General features: G+C 48.9%; 1 protein-coding gene across 1 annotated transcript in view; it reads left to right on the top strand.

Moving 5' to 3' along the window:
• LOC138567115 (muscarinic acetylcholine receptor M1-like) overlaps positions 1-18,310 on the top strand; it is a 266,034-nt gene that overhangs the window by 181,481 nt on the left and 66,243 nt on the right. Inside the window, exon 2 of the mRNA XM_069644999.1 lies at positions 5,712-7,476. Coding sequence (XP_069501100.1) covers positions 5,792-7,441 — 1,650 coding nt within the window. The 5' untranslated portion in view covers positions 5,712-5,791 and the 3' untranslated portion in view covers positions 7,442-7,476. The remainder of the gene's footprint in view (positions 1-5,711; positions 7,477-18,310) is intronic.

Consider the following 18,310-nt stretch of genomic DNA (forward strand, 5'->3'; position numbering starts at 1 on the left):
CGCCCTGCGCCTCAGGAAGTGCAGGGGTGGAGAAGGCAGTGTGGTTTTCCGTCTCTTGATAATCGGCAGCTTGTAACCTCCGGCTGTATTGCTCTGTCTTCATTATAATCTATGCACCACACAGCAAACTGTTTTCCGCTCTAAGCAGAGGGGGCTCCCAACCATCATGTTGATCTGGGCCCTCGCACATCTTCAGCAGGCTCTGTTGCTTCCAAAGCCAGGCACATTGCAGGCAGCTGCAGTGTAAGCTTTTTCAACTCACTGAACAGTGCATGCTTACATCGCCCACACAGAGAGAAAGTTAGCACAGGCAGCACCAGTGCAAGCAGCTAGCACGTCTTACATGCTGAGGCACCACTCACTGAACAGTTGAAGCAAAGACAGGAGCATTGAGAAGAGGTATAGCCCAGGCAGCACAACTGCAATCGTCCATTGCACATCGAGGACAGAGACAGCAGGGCCAGTAAGGCAGTCTTCTCTTACGCAATAAGGCCTGAGTGGTACAGCACAGCCAAGGGCAGCAGTGTAAGCTACCTAAATGAATCCAGGTAGGAGCAGAGCAAACACGTTTCACACACTGAGGGCAGGACAAGATAGACAGGAGCAGTGCACGCTTCAGTCATTCACTGACCAGGTAAAGTACAGTCAGGGCTAGTGTAAAGGTTTCTCTCTGAGACCTTATGCAGCAGTCAATAACAGCTCTCCTCACTCTTATAGCAAAGTTGCAGGACAGGCAGAGACAAGTGCAAGCTTCTTACACACACAGCAGGCCATGTACAGCACAGACAGGAGAAGTACAAGCTCCCCTTACACACAGAACAGATGCAGCACAGACAGTACCCGGCAGTCCAGAACCTGCATGGCATGTTTGCTAGACTAGCAAAAGCCAGTTCCATGGCAGATGATTTACTCTCCCGTGCCACTAATTTTCAGGAGTATGTCAACAGCCCTTTCATTTCCAACAGTGGGATTGTTCTATGTTGCTTCTCATTTGCCTGACACATATAGAAGTGCTGCACACCACCAGTATAATGTTTTCAATGTTTAGATTTTTGGTCGCACAGGTGGCGCAAAGCACCACTTTTGTGAGAGAAAAGCATTGCTATGGATAGGATTGGAAAGTCGAAGGCAGATGCAGGCTCTGAAGGTTATCTGGCTGCACTGTTGTGTGTCTCACTGAACAGCCATTTTAGGCATATCTCTAATACTCCTATTGCCTTGGCCTTTTTAGGGTCAGGCAATACATCCACATTGTCAATGCATGTGTTGCTTTTTTGTAATAAAAGATGGCTGTTTGTATTCAAAACTCTGTTATACTGCTGATGTAGGCAGGAGACCGGAATCTAGCCTCATAAGAGCACGAACAGTTTGAGGCAGCAGTGATTGGGAAAGCATCCTTTGCGAGGTTTTCCTGTCATAGATGAACTCACTGCTCCTCCTCCCTTCCTCCATATTGTGCTCTGACAATATGGTGAAAATAGGCGAGCACCTGTAGCACTGACTGCTATCCTGTGGTGTGGTCGGCGTGGTGGAGGGTGTGTGCCCAGACCTGCACTAAGGCAGAGGGGAAAGGACGTGGTGAAGCGTTGTCCCTCGCCCTGCGCCTCAGGAAGTGCAGGGGTGGAGAAGGCAGTGTGGTTTTCCAGACTGCAATGCTGGTCGCTCACTTTGATAGGTCAAAGAAGTAAGTGGGAGAGACCCATATAGAAGGAGGCACAGTTGGAAAATGTGAAAGCCTTTGTGGGATCTCTGCTCGCCAAAATCCTGCACTGGAGAAGGGTGGCGGTCCACACATTTACATAAGGTGGGGCATGACGCTGCTGATTTATGGGAGGAAAAAGGGGCAGAGCAGCAAAGCACCAAAAGAGCAGGCATGGATCTTCAGACCTCACAGACCTTGCTGCGTGCCTATGGTAGGGTAACCAACTTCCTGGCTCCATGTAAAAGGGGGTGGTCTTCCCGCTCCAGCCGGTTCCGCCCAGTACCATGTACAACGGCGCCTGTCATCATTGTGCAGCGCCGGTGCCCCAGCCCACTACATGCAACAACTGCCGATAGGGTCCATCGTGGCATAGCATGCCGGCCTATGTCTCAGGCTGGACCCACCGAACAGCGCGGAGAGTGTGCACAATTCGCTCTGACCCACCGGCATTGATCAGGCAAAGCTTTGCGAGGCACAGACATGCCGATCAGAGCCCCGGTGGGCAGCAGGGTGTTGAAATGCGACAAGCTACCTCTCTAGTTCAACAGAAGGATGGTGAGTGAGCGCAACAGCGTGCAGGAAACTCATTCACAAACATATATATAAAACCAAAGGGGAAGAAGTTACTGCTGTTAGACTGTCCAATGGGGAAAGCCTGACACCTACACAGAAGGGGATAGCTCGCCAGCTAGTGGAAAAGGAGGATGTGACCACCCGCTTCCTCTACATCACCCCGGGTAGCTGTGGAAGACTGAGCAGGGCTATCTGGACCCCACCGAAAACGACGTGGGAGCGCCTTTCCAGCAAGCGGCCCTGGTTCAGGGTGCTCATGCTGCTAGTACGTGGGGAAGGGCGAGAGAAGCGCTTGTCCCGTCCAGCAGCCCGCTACCATAACACAAAAGGGGTGATTGTGCGGCCGTGGAGTAACAGTCTGTTCCCCACAGTCTTGCCTGTCGAATCTTCACGTAGAACTGTCGCCCGGTGCTAGAAGATCTATGCCATCATGGGGGACGTAGAACAGGAAGATGACATGGATGGCCAAGCTTCGTCCAGAGCATCACTATCAGCATCCAGGAGTGAGAGTTGACGAAGCGGCAGTATACCACGAGAGGCTCACAAAAGTTTCACAGGCTACCCAGTACCTGAGTTTTTGACTGTGGAGAGTAAGGAATGAGCTAGCCCTGGGTTCGCAACAAGTCCTTATGAGGGGGAAACAGCTGGTGAATCCTGTGGAACGCACTCAGCCTGGATTTTGGCACCATTCTCGTATCGCAGCACTACCTGGTGGTGCTGGCCGAGTTCTCGCAGTTCTCCGTGGTACGCTTTGTGGACTCCACAGGGGCCCGACGGTCATCCGCGTACCAAAAGAAGTATTTGCAACTTTTGGGTTCCCCAAGGCGGTCTGGTCGGACAATGGGTTCCCCTTCCAAAGCGAGGAACATGCCATGTTCTTGTCATCTTATGGGGTGGTACACTGTTGCATCACTCCGTGCTGGCCTCGAGCCAAAGGGGACGTTGAGAGGTTCATGCGGACCCTCAACAAGGCATTCCACATTGCCCTGGAAGACCTGCTCTCACAGACTGCCTGCTGGCGTATCGGACCACACCCCACTCGACCATGGGCGTGTCACCAGTCAAAGCATTCTTCGGCAGGAAGGTCAAGTCAACCATCCCCGAACACGAATCCAGGCTCGGGGTGGTAGACCCCTGCAGTTCATCTGAGGCATGAGCATTCCAATGGCATGGAGTCTGCTCAGCGGTGGCTGGTGGCCCAGCCACCGGAGGTCGGAGACCGAGTGCTCGCCAGAATGAGAAACCCCACACACAAGCTCCACCTGCCACATGATCCAATCCCGTGACAGTGTTGGCCCGGAAGGGGACTATGGTCACTGTGACCCAGGGAAGAGAATCACTCACCCGGAACAGCAGCTGGTTCCATCGCCTTTGGGACGCCCCGAGTGGCCAGGATGTGACTGAGGACAGTCCCGTTGTCTCCCATGGCCAGGACAAGAGTGGCTGCCTGCCGGGGAATGAGGTCGCCACTGAGGAACTCAGCCAGGGGTCCTAAAACCAGTGCGTCCTGATACCAGGCCCAGCTGAGATACCACTGATTACAGGATCACCGCCCTCCTGAGAGACTGAGAGACTGTGTACTTGCGTGAGCATCGGGACCCGCAAGTATCAGTGACTATGTTGCTATTTCCTTATGGTGATGTTGAAGTTTATGTTAATGTTGTTGTTTGCCTCAGGAGGGAAGTTGGAGGGGATGTTATGGCGTGATCCGTCACCCGGCTCAGGTGACGGCCATATAAATGAGCAAATAAAAGGGGGCGGTCTTCCCCGCCCAGTAACTTGTACAATGGCTCCTGCCACCATTGCGCAGCGCCGCTGCCCCGGACCGCTACATGCAAGAATCCCTATGCTGTACCTTTGCATAGACAGAACTATTGGCTTTGTCAACGCTTGTTCTACTGCACAATTGTATGTTATTGGTGCTTTGAGAATCAAAAAAGGTAATTCCCTCTGATGCTGTTTTAAACAAAAAGAACGCTCCCCGAAATGGATCTCACGGTGCCAAAGTTTTTTTTTAATAACTCCAATTTGCGTCCCAAATCGCCACGTGGCTACAGTTACCCTCAAAATTATCAAAATGCAGAATCAATTTAAAATGTACCTAAAGACTAGGTTCATTGATTCATATGTATATTCGTTTTTTCTGATTGTTTAGAACCACTCCATACTTTCGGGACTCGCTTCATGGTCTTGCTGGCCTTGAAGAAGGCGAGCCACCAATGTTTAGCCATTAAAACCAATATTTGAGTCAACCATTACAACAGCAAGAGGCTGGTTGGCTCATAGCAGGTATTACAATGTACCACAGGCTTAGTAACCAATCTTCATATAAATAAATGCTAGTTTTGGTCATCTGGTGTTTTTATTGACACAAGACCCCATCGACGCAATTTGAATGTACCTATTGTTTTTATGTTTGTGTTTTTCATTTTAGATGTTTGCCACATTCTGTTTCTATTTTCACATCCTGGTTGGGTTGTTTTGAGTATCTATTATTCAATTACTTTTCTCTGTTAATCTGACATATCATTTCTATGTTAAACTCCTCCAGAATATGGCTGCTCATGTGGCCACTGGCTCTCCCTATGGGGCCCATATATCTCCTGTGCTTCGTTTCCTGCACTGGCTGCTGGTCAATAAGCGTATTGCTTTCAAGGCCCTCTACCTGGTACAATGGGCCCTGCATGGCCAAGGCACTGAATATCTGTGCGACAAGTTCACCCATTACCTTTCCGCGCGCCCTTTACGTTCTACTGTTGCAGGCCTAATTGTTGTTCCTTTATTTCGCTGCTCTCGCATTGGTGGGCGAGCTTTCTCTGCTGCTCGACTATGGAATAGTGTTCCGCTGGCCCTCCAAAAATTTTCGAAATCATTTTACTTTCAGGAAGGCGTTGAAAACCTTTCTGTTTTAGGACTGTGACTGTAGTTGATTCCCCTAATTCCTCTCTCTGTCCGTTAAGCGCCATGATGCCCTCGGCCGAGTGAGCGCTTAGTAAGTTAACATAACATAAGTTAACATAACGTTAGAAATACCAAAAATGTATATTATTCCAAAAGTTACTTAATTTCCCCTTTCTGTATTATTCAAAAAGTAACTTAATTTCCCCTTTCTGTGGTGTATGTTCATAGAACATGATCAAATGATTGTGTTGCTTGTGTTGAATAATTACAACTTTGAGGCGCCTTTGGGAACTTTCTTTACAACTTTCCTTCTTATTCCCAACATCTCACTCCTCCTCACTCGTTAGGAAGAAGAATTGTGTGGGGAGGTAATAGCAATGTCCTAAAACTGATGTTTCAAAAGTTCCATGAGTTTTATAGGGTGTCTATGATAGAAAAAAACCTATTGAATATTTAAATAAATAAAGGTATTGAAATGTTGTTATAAGATGCAATATGTTCTTTAACCCCTACATTTTACTTCTCTCTTTGCCAGGTAACGTCGTGGGGCTGAGGAACCCAAATTTGTACAGGTTATTAATTCCAACTCAAAGCGTACCTGAAAGTCAGACCTCAATGTGGCTTCTACATCAAAATGGCTTCTTAGAGCAGGACCTCAAGAGCACCTGGCCGCCCGCCATGAATGTCTCAGACCCCCCGAACGCTACCATCACTCCAGACCCTCTGGGGGGCCACTCCATATGGGAGGTGATCCTGATCGTCTTAACCACTGGCACTCTCTCTTTGGTGACCATCATTGGCAACCTGATGGTGCTAGTGGCCTTCAAGGTCAACAGCGACTTGAAGACAGTCAACAACTACTTCCTCCTGAGCCTGGCCTGTGCCGACCTAATCATTGGGGTTCTGTCCATGAACCTTTACACCACTTATATTATCATGGGCTACTGGCCTTTGGGGAGTATATCGTGCGACCTGTGGCTGGCTCTGGATTATGTAGCCAGTAATGCCTCTGTCATGAACCTCTTGATTATCAGCTTCGATCGTTACTTCTCTATCACACGGCCCCTGACCTACAGGGCAAAAAGGACTCCTAAGAGGGCTGCTATAATGATCAGTATGGCATGGACCATCTCGTTCGTCTTGTGGGCACCTGCCATCTTGTTCTGGCAATACATTGTTGGAGAACGGACAGTAGGCCCTGGAAAATGTTACATTCAGTTCCTTTCGGAGCCCACCATTACGTTTGGCACTGCCATTGCCGCATTCTACCTGCCAGTCACAATAATGTGTATCCTCTACTGGAGGATCTACCGGGAGACCGAGAACCGTACAAAGGAGCTTGCAGCCCTCACAGGCTCAGAGACGACTAACATTGTTCAGCCAGCCATGAACAGCTTCAGAAGCACTAGTAGTTCGGATCAGTCACAGGCAGTGGAGGTGCCGGCCCCAACGCTGCAGAGGCCAAGGGTTTGCTGCTTCCCAAAATGGAAGCAACCCATATTGGCACAGAAATCCCAGCAGGAGAACAGCAGCAATGGGAGCTGGAATAACACAGAGGAAGGTGGGTCAGCAGACTCTCTGACATCTTCAGAGGGCGAGGACCAGCCCTTTGAAATGAAGAGTATATGCTCGGTTGTGATTAAGCTCCCCATGATAAACTCAGTGGTGCGGTCGCCAAATTCAGCAGCTACAGAGGGGTCTAACGAGACTTTAGACAAAGAATGCCCTAGGTCAGCACGGGGTGCCCTGACAAATTCCTCCAACAACACTGGCAGGAATAATACCAGCGATGTCCAGAAGGGCACCCCGCCCAAAGCCAATGATGTCAAAGCCAACAAGCGGCCCACAAAACAGAAGGCACTTACTCTAAACTCCACTGCCATAAAAGAGAAGATGGTTCAAAAGACACAGACACCAACCACTAAGAACCAGATCAACAAGCGGAAGAGCATCTCATTGATCAAGGAGAAGAAGGCCGCCAAGACACTCAGCGCCATCCTGCTGGCCTTCATCCTCACCTGGACACCATACAACATCATGGTGTTGGTGTCCACCTTCTGCGGGGAAGACTTTGTTCCCACGAGCCTATGGGAGCTGGGGTACTGGCTCTGCTATGTCAACAGCACCATAAACCCTATGTGTTATGCCCTTTGCAACACCTCCTTCCGCAACACCTTCAAGATGCTGCTCCTCTGCCACTGGGACAAGCGGAAATGGAAGACGCACAAGCGCTCGGCTTCCTGCTACAGGACACCGGCACACTGAGCTGACAGAGCGAGCTGTGAGCGAATCCTTTTATGGTGAGTTACTGGCACCGTGTGATCTCTGCAGAGGCAGTCTCTCTGATGCTCTTTATTGCCAGGATGAGGGATTAATTAGAAGGCGGGAAGGAAAGTAGTGCATGTGTAAGATTGGTATTACATTTGACAATTGTGATCTTTTAAACACACCTGAGTAGCAAAGCAATCATTCGTAATTCCACATTAAAAAAACTCAATTTCCTAAGATTTCATTAATATGTAAATATATATTACAAGCGAGAAGAAACAGCATAATTGAATATAACGCTCTATTATGCAAGGATTTTCTGTTTGCCGTTTTCCACCTCAGCCTTATAGATCCACTTAGTATGAAAAGATTTTTCTCAATGAATGACACAAAGGGGAGTGAGTTTGTACAAGTTAGGTGCCAGACGGAGGACAAAATAGCGGGAAAACAAAGCAGAGATATCCTTTCTCTGAACATGAAGCATGGTGCCCGCTGCTGGGTCTTAGGAAATGGCCTCCTCCATAAATTCATCGGAAATATTTCCCATTGTCCATTCATTATTTAATGCTCCCTTGTGACTTGTGGAAGGTAACAGCTTAATTATTTCAGAGGAGTTCTGTAAATTAAATTGTGCCACTTTTTTAACCTATCCAGAACACCAACGTTGCATCTCCATAGTGCAGAAGGGAGTCCACAAACCTTCCTACATTAACCACCCCTGCACGACAAAGCGCATCGTCGTACATGAGGGTTCTGCAACCTGCGGATATACAGATGTTTTGGACTATGACTCCCATGATCCCTCGCTATTGAATATGCTGGCTAGGGCTTATGATATTTAAGGTCAAAACATCTGGAAAGACAAAGGTTGCAGACCTCTGTCTTAAATAGAAACAAACCATAATGGTTCACCCAGGGATGATGCGGGAGTATCAAGCTGCTTAAACCATAAGGCGTATTAAAATGCATCCTTCCAGGCGAAGTGGCTTGCCACTTGTATTTTCCAATCTATATATATTTATGGTATGTTATTGCTTTAAAATAGTAAACCCAGTCACTCATAGGATACCATAAAGGGCCTGATTCATGGATTATATTGTGCAGTGAATAGGGACTTTGCACGCCAAACCGCGTGCAATATTCTTTTTGTCGATTCATGGAATAATCTGCGCAACAGTTTTCCATACTTTGTGTTGGCTTTGTGCAGGCTCGGCACAGCTCTGCGATCGGCTGAGTGCCTTGCGCGAGACTCCATGCAGGGGGTTGACGTGGCCGGCACAGGGACTGGAGTAGGGGGCGGAACACGCAGAATGAGGAAGAGCAAGGGAAAAGGTAGGCGTTACGAGGGACGGGCCGCAGGCAGTCCATAGCACGCCCAGAAATGCGCACAACAAAGCGTATATATGGATGTGACCGCACAACATCTTGCCTGCATAATGCCCACGCAAAGCCCTCGATCTTTCCACCACCGGAAGACAAGCGTACAGACACTTGCGCATAGGATTCGCAGTGCGGAGGTGAGTTTGCATGACAGATTTAGGGGTGCGTGCATGCAGACGGAGTTCAGATCTGTTTTAGGGGTGCGCGTACGCAGCGTAGCGAGGTGCAGGGATGGTTTAGTAGGATTCGGGCACAGTTTGACCAAAACATGGCATGCACAATAACTGGTCCCATAGGACTCTATAGGAATGGGACACTGAAGCACGGTGCCGGTGCTTCTGTGATGGCTTTGCCTACCGTGAAAGCTGTGCCCGGCAAAGTCAGTCTTGTCGGGATCAGCGGCTCCGGCAGGCAAACCCATAGTTTGCCGGGCCGGAAACAAGGATGCCGGTGAGCTTACAGGCACCCTCATTTCCGGACCGGCAAACTCAGCATGAGTTCCATTGTATCTAAAACACAACAGCTGAAACTATTGGCCTTGTCAACTCTTGGTCAATTCCACTGTTTATCATTCTCCACCTAATGATTTGTGTTCTCTTTCTATTACAAATGATATTATTGCATGCCACATAACACCGTCTGGTTCTGCCTCACTTCACGGGACACTTTCCCGTAGATATTGCATTTGCTTTTTAGCTGACTTTTCTTTTTACAGATAAGCTCAACATCAAACCACCTCAACCCTATCATTGCCAGTGCAGTTGGTCAATTCTAACTTATTCAAAGCATATCAGTGGGCTGTATCAGACACATGTAAGCAGCTCGTCTGGGGTCTTTAAGATTTCTTCTGACAGTAATGTACTTTAGACCGTCTTCACAGCATCAGACCAGCGCAAAGTAAAGCCAGATGGACATCCTAAGACTGCTGCCTCCTCCCTTGCCCGCCCTGCTCCAGGGTGAAGGTGAGCGGTGTCCCGTCACATTTTGGGTACAACAAAACACAGCATATTGTGGGTACAAGTCATTTTACCCCATGACTAAAAAGAGGGCAACCGCTTAAAGAAACAAGGGACAGTGCGGGCAAGAGACTATTTCAATGCAAACACTTAGGTGGCCCCTGTCTCTTATGTAGTGTGTCGCCTATTTGTTATCTTGAGCAACATATACATCTGTTTACCAATTAAGCAACCAAAACACTTTCTATAAAAAATGTCAGTCCCCAGAAGTTGTCCTCTCTAAAGCCACAAACAGATGTAGCTTAACAGGGGACCACTACTCACAACTACAAGTAGAAGCCCTCATTTTCGAGGTGACAACCTCCAGATCACCATCCCCGAACCCTCCCCCTCCTTGCTGAATAAACTCCTGCACCGACACAGGGACTAAAACTTGTTGGGTGCAGAACATTCTCTACTCTGAGTCAATCGGGGCTTTAAGTGGGCCGGGACAGAGCCCTGGATGTCTCCGAGAAATGTACCTGAAACAGGGCACTGCGTGGGCTCCCTAAAGTCCCCAGTAGCCCCAGCCGATGAGGCAGCTAGAGGCCAAGGTTTTTTTTCTACAGCCTTAAGCTCTCGCTCATGTGTGAGAGATTCAGTCTGCAGAAAACGATGCTTTTTATTCCATAATTGTGGCGCAGGCTCAGTGGCCAATTGTTAAGCAAAGGTGACGCTGCTAGAAGCCAAGACATTTTTTTCTAAAGCTTGAAGCAAGAGCTTCAGGCTATAGAAAAAGTGACTTGGCCTCACCTTTCCTTTCATAATGGTGGCACTGGCCTTTGCCAGGCATCCCTTTAACTAAGAAATGCAACGATCACCCAGGGGTGATCACTACATCTCTTATTTATTTTACTTATTGGGTATTTATAATGTGCTTATATAGCAAAAGTTGTTTCAAGGCGCAATGATGCCTGGCAGGGGCTGGAGGAAGAAAAGGGGCAGTGTCGACGGTCGCCTGCAGCCCATTAGTCCACTAAATCGGGGTTTGTTAAAGGGGCATGGCCTAATGGGCTGCAAGCAAACGCAGCCCGTTGGCCACACCCCCTTGACATGGTGGCTCGATTTCCCATGCCACTTAAAACACTGGAGTCAATATAATTGTGAAATATCTTTCCTGCTGTTTACATAATATTGTTTGTTCATGTGAAATTTGTTTTGTATATTCGTATTTTATGACAATGTATAAACAGTTTATGCGGATCATTCAAGTAAACAGTGGTCTGTGTTCTGATCCTCGGGGTCATCTTCGACTCCACACTCTCCTTCTCTCCTCAAATCTCTGATGTCTCTAAGAAGTCACACTACCAGCTGCACCTCCTCAGAGGTATTCATCCCTTCCTCTCTTTGGGCCTCAATACCTTCAACTCTCTCTTCCTAAATATCTTCTCGAGCTCTTTGCTCATCCAACTCCCTCAGGGTCAGTCGCTTCTCCAAGCAACGAGTTGGTGGTTGATCTCGTTCTTCGGCTGGGGCCTCCCTCTGTAACAGCCTCCCTGCCTTCCTGAAACTTGAGGAGAACCACCTCTGGTTCCGGAAGCACCTCAAAACCTTCCTCTTTGCTTCTGCTTTCTCTCCTCCTCTCCCCTGCTGAACTCCTGGTTGAAACTGTACTGGTCACCTGGCCACCCTCTGATCTCGGGCCCCGGTCCAATCTCCCCGCCAGTTACACACCTGCACTTCCGCCCTGGCAACCCCTGCACTTGGGGACTGTTTTCTGTATCCCTACAGTCCCCCATCAGCACTTGGCACCTGATGTCTGCACTTACCCTTGCACTTGCCACCAGCTGGCCCTACTTCTTGTATTGTTTTATTTAACTACCCCATGTACTGCACTGTCCACACCCCCCTCCCACTCCGCACTTTTCCTCTTCCCCCTTCCCCTGCACTTGCGCTATCTGAATGACACCTGGCCTAGTAGGATCGCTGTCTCTGTCTTCCCTCTGTTCCCCCTCCCTTGCCGCATTGCGCCTTGAAACACTTGTGTAAAGGCGCGTTATAAATGCCATATCATATTATACCATATCAACACGCTCTTGCCATTAGATGAAATGAAAGACGTGTGTCTAGGTTACCTATTGGTCGCTTTAATTATTAAACAGATGTATGTGTGGCTCGAGATAATAAATAGGTGACGCACAACGTAAGAGACAGAGGACCCATATTTCTGCATTAGGCTACTGTACAAGAGATGGGATAGGAGCCCATGGCCAGGCTTGGTCTGGAAAACCCAGCATTTGCTAAAGATCGAAGCTGATAGACCAGTTAGCGAGCCAGTCCGAAAGGCAAGTGTGTTGCCCGTTACTGCTGGAAAAGATGCTGAACGCGTGTTGTGTTATGTAAGTAGAATGTATAAAGCGCACTTGCACCCAAAGCCAGCATGGCGCGGAGTAGGAAAGCTGACACTAGCAAGAACTAAAATGAGTGTGCCTTGAGATAGCGGTGGAAAATCAGAGGGTCCTCGATCAGTGCTGTAAGTGGGGTAAGAAATCGAGGATGGGCTCATTTGGGGGTGTGGCTTGTGGGATGGGTGTGGCCTAAAAAAGTACACAAACTTAAGACATCAACACAAATATATATAAATATTATATGTGTGTGCCTACCTTACTATGCAAGCCATCTTTTATAAACATAGACATATGCAACATATGCTTACATTTATATGTTTGCTTGCCTTACTATGGTTTGTGTACTTCAAGATGGCTTGAAAAGTAAACAAACCAAAGTAAGGTACGCACACAAATATATATATAACATGTATATATATTTGTGTGCGTACCTTACGGTTTGCGTACTTTTCAAGCCATCTTTTTAAAAAGATTTCTATGTTTATAAAAGATGGCTTGAAAAGTACACAATTCAATCCATCTTTTATAAAGCTTTGATGACGGACAAAGCCTGAGGCGTCTTTGTCCGTCGGCAAAGCTTTATAAAAGATGGCTTAAATTGTGTACTTTCAAGCCATCATTTATAAACCTCGAAATATGTCAAGGAATCTCCGGGTTCCCCAGGGGTTAAAGACGCCTCTGTGACCTGGGGTCGTGGGTGGGGAAGCAAAGGGACAGTAACTTCTTTGGTGACCCCTCACCTGAGGGGTCACCAGAGGAATTTACAATGATTACAGTAGTGCCAGCCAGGCTCAGCAACGCTGTGGCTGGCTGGCACTTCTGTCAGCTTGTCTGACTTAATTGCAGGCGCATTTCCCGTCGCGGCTGTGGCGGGATAATGTGTGCCGCCAATGTTGTGGTGGGACCGTGGGCCCTGGCAGGGCCCCGGCTCAGCCCCACTTTTTGGAGACTCCCACGGCTGGCCCCGGCACACTTAAAGCTTGTCCTTGATAGCTCGAAGAGAACGAGGCAGCTTATCCCAAAGTAGGGCGGCGACAACGGAAGGGTGGGGATGGCTTGTAAGGACTCACACCTTTTTGGCAGGCCAGGCTTATTTATTTAAACAATCAGAGGTTCATGTCTTCTTTAACACATGCGCAATCAGTGACGCAATGGCCATTGGGCACACTGGGCTTCAGCGCCTCCCCCACCCTTCACACCCCACCCCGCCCCCGAAATGTTGGGTAATGAGGATTTGACCTGACCTACAGAACAGTAGCAGGGTAAAACAGGACACATACGCGAAACGGTACCTGCAGCTGCACAGTTAACAAAGGCACAGCAATTACTAAAGTAAAGCATGTCATTGTTAGCGCCTGTATTTGGATATATACATTTTTAGGCAACTGTAATGGTGATGGGGTGTTCCTACTTGCGTGTCACTGGAGTGATTGGAAGTGTAGGAGGGGCAGGAGACAGCTCATTCTCACAGCAAATTTTAAGGGTGTGGTTTCAGACAAGAGTTAACTGCTTGAAACATGAAAGCTGACCTAGAATAGGCTCATTGGAACGTGTAAAGACGTTAGATGCACCAACACAATTATGTTTGCCCCTCCCCCACAGCCTCTGAAGTTAGCTCCTCTCCCAACATTTGAAGGGTTAGCCCCCTCGCCCTCACCACCCCCACCAATGTTAGCCTTGTTACACACCTATGCCCAATTGTGCATACGCCATGTGCCCCGGCGGCGCTCGTGGCTTTGCCTTTGACTGTCTAGTGCCCACGAGCTACACACTGGCAGCACAATACGCAGAGAAGTGGAGTCGCGACCATGAGGGCGAGAGGGGCAGGCAGCTTGGCCCTGCACAGAGCTCGATGGTGCGGAATTTGGGACATTTTGGAGCAGTCAAGGGCTCTTTCCCCAGCTGCTGCCGCATCACGGGGGCCTGCGGCTGTCACGCCCTGTGCAGCAACTTGTTCACGTTATTCTTTGTTTCTAGAAATACCCCAATAATGGACATTAGTTCAATGAATGACTGCAGACTCCGCCCTCACCCTCTCCACGAAATTCTGCGCTGTTGCTGGAGGCACCTGCTCCCCTTCGGCGTTATCCATGAGCAGGACCAAATGCAGATGATAAGCAGTGTCCTGACACTAAAATAACGGCCCCACAGTATCTGGCTTTTGTTATCAGCCGCTCTTTTCTTATGCTTGAATGGGTAGTCAGTTGGCACTCTGATGGGACAGTCTATTGAAAGAGCCCACACAGTGCTAGTCACCTGCCAGATGTATGGGCCTCATTATGACCCAGGCGGTAAGGGGTTAACCGTGTCGTAAAAGGTTGTGGCGCCGTTAACCTCTTACCGCCTAATTACGAGGTCCCTTTGCGGCTCCCTACCTTAATGGCTGGTCTTGACCAGCCGTTAAGGATTGGACCCGCAAAGGGACCTTGGAGGTAATTACGGTACCGCAATTTGCAGTACTGTAATTACCGCATTCCCCATTCCCATTGAGCCCTATGGGGGCAAAAATGGGAATGGTGAAGGGCCAATGGCGAATGGGGAATTACCGCCCCACCAACCTTGGAATGGGGCGGTAATTCCGCCATCCACCATGGTGCAATCGTTAAAATACTGGCGTCAACCATGGCGCTAATAGCGCCATGGTTAACGCCTGGGTCGTAATGACCCCCTATGTCTGCTTCGAAGACAATTAAAGTGAATCGCCTTAAAAAGCTCCTTTTAAAGAGTAATTTATCTCCATGATGTCTACTAGCGTCGCATGCAAGAAAGGGCCTGCTTACATGTGGATACTGTGACAAATCCAGGGAGATCATCACCTCTCTCTGACCAATCCAGGGAGATCATCACCTCTCTGACCAATCCAAGGAGATCATAACCTCTCTCTGACCAATTCAGGGAGATCATCAACTCTCTGACCAATCCAGGGAGATCATCACCTCTCTCTGACCAATCCAGGGAGATCAGCACCTCTCTCTGACAATCCAGCGAGATCATCACCTCTATCTCTGACCAATCCAGGGAGATCAGCACCTCTCTCTGACCAATCCAGCGAAATCATCACCTCTCTCTGACAAATCCAGGGAGATCAGCACCTCTCTCTGACCAATACAGCAAAATCACCTCTCTCTGACCAATCCAGGGAGATCATCAGCTCTCTCTGACCAATCCAGGGAGATCAGCACCTCTCTCTGAAGGGGGGGGCACCCCCTTTGGGACTAGGGTGCTGATCCTGTTTCCCTTAACCCCACCTAGAGAACAAGGTAAGCAGGATCCCTCTGGAGGTGACTCCCCCTTAGGGGACAGGAAAACCCCAGAGAGGAGTACAAGTCAATATCCCTGCCCCCAGACACTAACATCTTTATGGATTATACATGGGCTAAGTGGTATGACAAACCCACACGCCCTTTAATCATGGCTGACTCTGCATCTGATCCTACCTTTGTCCCATCTCCACAAAAGACGAGTGAATCAGCCACCTTGGGGAGTGTCCAGGGAAGAACCAATTAGGAGAGAGTCCGGAGGTACTGCAGAGTTCAACCGCGTTGAGGATTCCACAGGAGGTGAGGCTGGCGAGAGAGTGAGAGCGCCAGTCGCAGTCTGCAGCTCCGCGCTGTGCTCTGGGACAGTGGCGGAAGTCATGGGAATAAGCGACAGGAGCAGACCTCGGAATGCGGCAAGACCGGAGACAAAGCACCTCAGCGGGCCGAACTGAAAGATGGCTGACAAGCTGTCTAACCGACCCCGCACCTAGTGAACTGGAGAGGAGACTCGCTGAAGGCCACAGTGGAGCCCAGCTGAAGTCACGTAAGCAGCTCCACGAAGAGAGGTCTACTGAACCAACCCAACGCCCCTCCCGGGGAGCGCCGCCTACAGCAATCGGGTACACGACGGCTCCAGTGAAGAGAGAGGTAGGCAGAGGAGAGAGGAGCGAGGAAAAGAAGGAAGAGCCCCAGAGTCGGAATAGGCTGAAAGAACCCCTGAGTGGGGGAGAGACTGAAAGAACCCCAGGCGTAGACAGGGTAGGGCAGAGGTCTTCAAACTGTGGGGCGTGCACCCCCCCAGGGGGGGCGCCAGAGCCCAGCATGAAATGTGTAAAAAAAAAAAAATAATAATAATAATAATAAAAAAAAAAAATTAAGTACACATTTGTATTTTTTTTTTTTTTTTTTAGTTTGCAGGATGTGGGCAGGGGCGGCTCACATGGTCAGACTGGACCATAAAACAGCTCAGGAACCAATGAAAAAGTGTCCTACAGTTGCAAATGGATATTCATTCCTTTAGGCACAGAATGTTTCAATAGTACCCAAGGGGGTGTTTTTTGTCAAAATGTAAGCAAATTGTGATATTAAAGAATATTTATTCAGCAACAATGGTCAAAACTACTAGCTGCATAGTGAAGTAACTCATCCAGCTGGCCCACATTGGCCCAAAAGAGTGACCCATTTTGACTGGCCTACATTAGCATTTTGTGTATTTGGTACGGGAGTTGCCTTAATACTCTATAGGCCAGTCCGAGCCTGGCGGCTCATCCATAATGGGCTTGTCAACCCAGTGGCCCACTCACCCATTATGGAGGAGCCGAGGAGCCAGCCCAGTGAAACACTGCTTTTTCCAGCTGAGGGAGTGCTCCTGGGCTGGCTGCACTGTCAAAGGGAAAAACTGTTTCCCTTTGACAGGGCAGTACCCCAGCCACACATGCTCACTGAGCTATGCAAGGCTGGGGCGTTTTGCTTTGCCAGCCTTATATAGCTCATTGGAAATGCTGGTTGGGGCACTGCATGTCTGTATGTGTGAGGGGGAGCTCCTGCAGCTCCTCGCACATACAGACAGAGCAGTCCCTACAGAAGGTACGTTTATGTTCACTTATTTTTTTATTTAAATAGTGTATGGATGCATGTATGCTTGTGTTATGAGTGAGTGTAAGGTGACGGGTGCTCGTATGAATGATAGTGATTGCTGTGTGAAAGTGTGTGTGTTTGTTTTGGTCCGTTGAGCTGATTTTCTTTATCATAGATGTCCAGTCAAAAATACCATGCTTTCCCCCTTCGCCCCCCAGCGCCAATTGTAAACTGTTTGGGTTTTTACCAATTTTATTTTAAACGTATGCTAAAAAATGCAACATTTTAACCCATTATTTAAAAAAATTCACGGTGGAAAACCCCTCGAACCCCACTTGATTGGTGCGGGGGATGAGGGAGGCCAGCGACTGTGATGGGAGCAGGTGGGGGAGCCCAGGGGCTATACTAGGAGTAGGCTGCGGTGAAAACGCAAAATAGTTCATAGCCGATTGTACATACTGTCCATTTGGCATTTTAGGGGGGGTCCGGCCTGCCCAAATTTTGCTCGGGGGGTGCCCAGGCCAAAAAAGTTTGAAGACCACTGAGGTAGGGGCTAAGCGGACAAGGCCCACCCAAAGTCTGTAAATGCCCACTCAGCAGCATTGTGTGGGCATTTACAGTTGTTAATGTCACCGCGGTGGGGCCCAACTACATTCACTTCAGGCCCCTCTTGTTAGACTATCCTAGCTACGCCTCTGGGGGGCCCAGAGTGGGGAGCGGGAAAAAGACGAACCCCAGGGTGGGGAATAAAAATAAAGAAATCCCTAGAGTGGACAGAGAAGGAAGAAACCACCTGGAGGAGGGAGGTGAGAAAGAGGAACGCCCCAAAGAGGGGAGAGACTGGAGAAACACTGCAGTGGGGAGAACCAGGCGTGAAAAGGAGGAAACCGCTGAAGTAAGGACTAAGAAAGAAGAAAGCCACAGAGGAAAGAACCTGCGGGGAGCCAGAAGAAGAGTAGCACCAGAGTGGCACAGAGAAAAAGGATCCTGGAGTGGGAAGCAAGAAAGAGGGACAATATCCCAGAGGGGAGAAACACTGAAAGAAACCCAGAGTGCGACAAGACACGAGGAGTCCTGGGCGGAGGCCCTGTACAACATTCCAGCCCCCAAGAACTGTACCGCCTGATCTATAAGCATAGGCTAGCTAGGGCCTATGACAAAGGTGGATAGGGTTGAGGGTCTGAAGCCAGCAGCCATCCCTTCCCCTGGGTAGTTTCCTGCAGTCTTTGTTCTGTTCTTTTGTTTTTGTTGTTATTGGATAGGGAAAGTGATTAGGTCAGAGTAGGATTCCGGAAAGAGCACTTA

The sequence above is a fragment of the Ambystoma mexicanum genome, chromosome 2p, assembly GCF_040938575.1.
Source record: "Ambystoma mexicanum isolate Mex_15411 chromosome 2p, UKY_AmexF1_1, whole genome shotgun sequence".
NCBI lineage: Eukaryota > Metazoa > Chordata > Amphibia > Caudata > Ambystomatidae > Ambystoma > Ambystoma mexicanum.